This window comes from Salmo trutta, chromosome 12 (assembly GCF_901001165.1).
Source record: "Salmo trutta chromosome 12, fSalTru1.1, whole genome shotgun sequence".
Taxonomy (NCBI): Eukaryota; Metazoa; Chordata; class Actinopteri; order Salmoniformes; family Salmonidae; genus Salmo; species Salmo trutta.
Genome location: NC_042968.1, coordinates 16,403,025 through 16,408,417, shown reverse-complemented (window position 1 = coordinate 16,408,417; position 5,393 = coordinate 16,403,025). Strand labels below are relative to the sequence as shown.

Genomic DNA, 5,393 nt, shown 5'->3' with positions numbered 1-5,393 from the left:
CTCTCTCCTCCTTTTCCTCCTCCTCCTCAACCTCCTCCAGAAAACCAGCCCCCCTCTCTCTCCTCCTTTTCCTCCTCCTCCTCAACCTCCTCCAGAAAGCCAGCCCCCCTCTCTCCCCCAGAAGAGTCTGATCACTAATCACTACCAGGTATCCTCCCCAGCAGCACACTGCCTGCAGCCTGTAGCCTATCCACAGCCAAGTGTCTACACTGCAAGCCCTGCCCCAGCAGCTCTACCTACATAGATCCAGCACACTGTTGTTGTTCTCTCTTGTTCTCTCCCCTCAGACAGTGGCTAGCAGCGAGGCTGCCTCAGCCATACGTCTAACTAAGGTAGCTTCAGACTGTTGCTTCAGGTTTAATGTCAGGGTTAATAGGGGTGGAAGAGTGTGTATATGTATGTGTGTGTTGAGAGCTTGTCTAATATACAGCATCCATTCCCCTGATACTACAGTAGCTGGAGTACCTGTGGGATGAGAAGATTTCAATTTTGAGATGTTATTTTGTGTGTGTGTGTGTGTGTGTGTGTGTGTGTGTGTGTGTGTGTGTGTGTGTGTGTGTGTGTGTGTGTGTGTGTGTGTGTGTGTGTGTGTGTGTGTGTGTGTGTGTGTGTGTGTGTATGCATGTCTGTGAGCCACATAACTCCATCATGTCTATTATGCATTGTCTCACATCAGATAGCGGGACGGCCGTCTGCACTGATGAGTTGAGGGATGAGCGTCAGGTAGGAGTGAAACCATCTGGTGTGTGACATGGGTCTATGATGACGATGCCTTGTGAGAGTGACAGCAAATGGATAATGCTGGAAGGAAAAAATCAATCTCGTCTGCCTAGCCCCTGGGTCATGGTGTGTGTGGAGAAATGGTAATATGCTGCAGACAGCCTCCCACTCTTTCCCTCCTCTCCCCTTCTCCTCCCCTCTTCCCCTCTGCTGGGAGGCATGATGATGGTGGTCTATTACTAAGCTCTGTCTCCCTCTCCCATTAGACTGAGCTTTCTATAGAACCACTGTAACCACATTAGCCTGCCACATATTCTCCTTTGTCCACATCTCTTTCTCTATGTATGTCTCGGTCTTGTCTGATCATTCATTTGTGTGTCTTAATTCACATTTCCATGTTGGCATAACAAACCTGTGGAAAACATTGGCTAACACTTTGTTTGAATTTATATAGCTTTTATTCAAGCTTGGTTTGTTTTTATTGAACAAAAGGTGGAATAATGTCATCTACATCTTCGCTAGGCTCAAAGATAGCACCCAGACTGCAGACTGCATCAAACGCAGAGTAATATGTTCAAAACCAAAGCAGTATTTCAAAAAACACATATTGGCATACACCTAGCTGTACAGTATTAATATCCCCAGACTTGTATGACCAAAAGGGGAGATAAACCACATGTTCTGTCATGTCATTTTGCATGTCATATACTACTGTATATCACTACTGTATAGCACTACTGTATTTGTAATGGCACAGTATATAGTATCATGGTGTCCTCTCTGTTTCTGTTCATCGGCAGACTGTAAACAGGGTCCTGTTTTTCTTTCTCCTTCTTTGTTTTGGTCACTTTGGCATAGATGGCAGTTTCACCCTGCTGTTCTGTTTTTTTTCACAGAGGGGAGAGGTTGCTAGATTTAGTCAAACATGCTGGATACCGTATGTAGAGAAAGTTAACTGAGTGTTCTGAGAATGAAGTGTCTGTGGAAAACCAAATCGCTACAGTTAAGTGTATCTTTATATAAATATAGCTGCGTCAGTGCACTGTGGTTTGAATTGTGTGGGACTTAAGTTGTGCTGTGAGTCTTTGCTCACGTTGCCTTCCTCTGTCTGCAGGCCTGTTGGTCTCTGAGTGCATGTGGCAAAACCATCCACAACCTGTGTAGTATGTGGTTACGTGTGATGCTCAGGGGTGCCTCTACGTCAGTATAACAGACAACAGATAAAAATAGGTATGATGTGAACCTACCTTTGTAACCCATCAGACAGTACATGCACGTATACTATTCTACCTGTTTCTTTTTCAGTACCCACCTCTAGTTATTACACTGTACAGTGCCTCATCTCCTGTAGGATCAGTTGGAGAGCTACAGAAACAGAAAATGAACTTCAAACTCAGAAATGTAAATATGTAATTAGAGAAATATCAACAATACGCCTCATAAATGCCCCTGATACTGAAGGAAATGTAAAAGCAGGATTCAGACTTACTGATGAACAACCGATCCCATGCCTGCTGGGAATAAAACAGAGATCAGTTCTATGTATTGTAAAGGCTAAGGGGCTCCAGAAAAGAGAGGAACAACTATGAGATTGCATACATACCTGACACACCTTGTGAACCCAAGGGCTCAGGATTCTTTCTGTTTAAGGGAAATATTACACATATCATTTGGCATATATCATTAATCATTTATGCATCTTGAGTGTGTGAAATGCGCTTTACAAATTAAATATAATTATTATTATTTGTGTCATATCTTTAGAAATAATGTGGTAGTTACTAAAACGTCTTACCGTAGTCTCCCTGACGATTTCAGCCCTGTATTAGAATTTTTTTCTTAATAGTCAGATACAGTATATCATAAACCAAGGGCTTTCTCTGCTAGGTTATTATTAATAATGTAATGATTAGACAAACTGTACCTCTCCAGTCACCTATCATAGAATAGGGTCCTTCATCACCATCAAAGGGGACCTCACTACTGAACAGACAAGACATTGACACCATTGTAAACAACTTACAGAAGCCATGGAAAAGGGATATCATCTTAGACTATGAAAGGTTATTGTATGAAAAGTACTCTTAAAAAATGCATACTAAACCTGTATGGTCACTTCATTGTTTCATCAAAGATACTGCATATCAGATATTTTCTTTACCAAAATAGGGAAACTAACCCTTAGTTAGTTACACACTTTTATGAAAACTGTATCATCTCAATAATATGGTGAGATAGCATAATTGCCCATTTTTTAAAAATGGTGGTGAAGAGAAACTTACATTACACCAGCTGCGACTAGAACATCCAGCATATGAAAATCAAAGACAGAAAACATACATTATAACTTAGTACTTAAAGAACTTAAGAAAAGGAACAATATGTGATGCAAAATATACAATGTAAAAATATGAACTGGTATACTGTACCTGGCACAGCTGAGAATAGACTGTATGTTTGATCCGCATCCTGATTCTCACTAAGGGAAGAATACAAATATTTTTGCCCTGTCTCAACAACGTGGACATTGTCAAGTAGTATTTTGTTTTTGTTTGGTAGGTTTTCTATACCTTGGTTGATGGTCAATGTGTATCACTGTAACAGAAAGCAACAGTAAGGAATGACTAAAATGCATAGACACTTAGTTTAACATCAAGCGTTTGTTCACTTTCCCCCACCATGTCACATAGCTAGACATGGTGATTGTAAGGCCGGGATTCAAATATCCGCGTTAGATCTGCATTATAGCTTGATTGATATTTAAAGGGGATTTCCAATTGAGCCGTCATCTGCAGTGTTTTGTGAATGCGAACTGCTAGTGGACTAATCTACAGTTAAAATATATAAACAAATATCTTGCTAAACTTGACTGTTTACAGATTAGTTAATCAAAATTCCAAATTCCACATTGCTTGTTTGATTGAGCCGTCATCTGCAGCATTTTGTGAATGTGATCTCCGCAAACGTCGGTGAAAATGCCTTTTAAAGCTGAATTTTCGGCTGTCCAGCGCACTGTGTTAAGAATTGATTCCTGGCCTAAACCAAGCAGACTGTCAACGTCACTTACTTTGTTTCAGGATTCCCCAGTACCTCCACAGTAACAGCAGTACAGACAGCGTCAGAAACAGGAGGACCAAGGCTGCTGCCAGTCCTGCTCTTCCTTGTCCTCCCACATTATTTAGTCCCTCTGTGAAGAACATTGATATAATAGATTCTGGTGTACAGTAAACGCTGGTGTTTAACTTGTTGCTGAGTCAGAGTATGTAGCCTTTCATTGCAAAGCAATATATTGGCTGAAAATGTGACTGAATTACAAATATTCAAACTGCACTGCAACAAATTGACAAATATACTATATGGATAGCAATCTTATCATTACAAACATACGTTATACACAAATATTAACAGAATCTTACCTTTCTGTTCTCCATCAACCTGAAAGAACACTAAATTCTCCCCTGTTGAGATCACCTGACTGGGTACAGGTTTATCTCTGGTGTACACACAGCTGTAGTTGCCTGAGTCTTCTCTTGTAACATCCTTCATGGTGAAAATAGCGTCATCTACAAGTTTCTCCAGCAGCATAATTCTTATCCCAACTCCATTCTTGCAAAGGTAAAAATTAAATTTGTCCTCAGGTTCTTTGATGCCAGTAGTGCTACATTTAAAAGTGACGTTTACCCCTTCAGTCACACTAGATGGTCCAAAGATCTTTGCTGGGTAGATCTCTGCATAAAAACAAATACCAATAATGGGTGATCCCTTCACTTTCTTTTTGAAAATGTGACTTAAGTTGAAGGATTTCCCTTAAATGTAAGTGTGTGTATTATTAAGAATGTAATTTCTATTTTAAAGGTATATACTGTATTTTATACACTGATGTATTAAATATTTCCAAAACACTAATCACTACAAAAAAATATACAGAAATACTTTACTTTTGTGTTCAGATGTTGCATCTTCACATTTGACAAGGATGGATGCTATGGAAGCATGGACAAATTAATACACTTAGGGAAAGAATTTTGTTCAGGAAATGAACATAAATATTTATTTGAAAATGTTTGTATTACTTGAAAAGTAGAACATACTCACAGATCACAAGCCATAGGAGTCCTAATGCTGCCATGATGTTGGCTGAGACTTCAGTGGTGTGGAGTGACGGTTTCAGCGAAATGCATTGCTGACGTACCTTACCTATTCAGACTAATGATGGTAACCACACATTGTATGAATCAAAACCCGGAACATAGGTCTGTTTGGTGCGTTTTCTCAAATACTTTGGACAAATTTAGTCATACTTTCATAACAAAGCCATTTCTTCATTACAGTGTCAAAACCCTTATGTTGTAGAGGAGAAGTGGCCGGGTACATGAGCTATCATTGAAATCATCAGCAACATGTAGAACTTTATATCAGATGTGTTTATTTATTAAATATCACATTTTTAGTAACATTTACAGGCTTTCCTTACAGAACTGCTAGTGGACTAATCTACAGTTACAATATATAAACAAATATCTTGCTAAACTTGACTGTTTACAGATTGGTTTATAATAATTCCAAATTCTACATTCCAAACAGTATACCAATTTGTCAAATGAAGGGGTTCAATACAGTTGATATGATTCAATTCTCAGTTTATATACTTTATTGAACATTCTGTCACCCAT

The 5,393-nt window shown here is 39.3% G+C and overlaps 1 protein-coding gene across 3 annotated transcripts; it reads right to left on the bottom strand.

The window, feature by feature from the left end:
* Positions 1 to 960: 960 nt before the first annotated feature.
* On the bottom strand, positions 961 to 4,899 carry LOC115203021 (uncharacterized). Of its 3 annotated transcripts, XM_029767296.1 has the most exons (14): positions 4,816 to 4,899; positions 4,659 to 4,703; positions 4,402 to 4,448; positions 4,137 to 4,260; positions 3,788 to 3,907; positions 3,291 to 3,315; positions 3,150 to 3,199; positions 3,003 to 3,018; positions 2,645 to 2,703; positions 2,516 to 2,540; positions 2,324 to 2,361; positions 2,210 to 2,231; positions 2,033 to 2,085; positions 961 to 1,600 (listed from the first exon to the last, which is right to left on the bottom strand). In XM_029767296.1, exons 1-14 carry the CDS (start codon positions 4,847 to 4,849, stop codon positions 1,455 to 1,457), a joined length of 804 nt encoding a protein of 267 aa, XP_029623156.1. In that variant the 5' UTR covers positions 4,850 to 4,899; the 3' UTR covers positions 961 to 1,454. The 3 variants fall into 3 exon arrangements, with proteins under 3 accessions (XP_029623156.1, XP_029623154.1, XP_029623155.1); XM_029767294.1 differs by having other exon boundaries at positions 4,137 to 4,448; XM_029767295.1 differs by having other exon boundaries at positions 2,645 to 2,700; positions 4,137 to 4,448.
* Between the last annotated feature and the right edge of the window lie 494 nt (positions 4,900 to 5,393).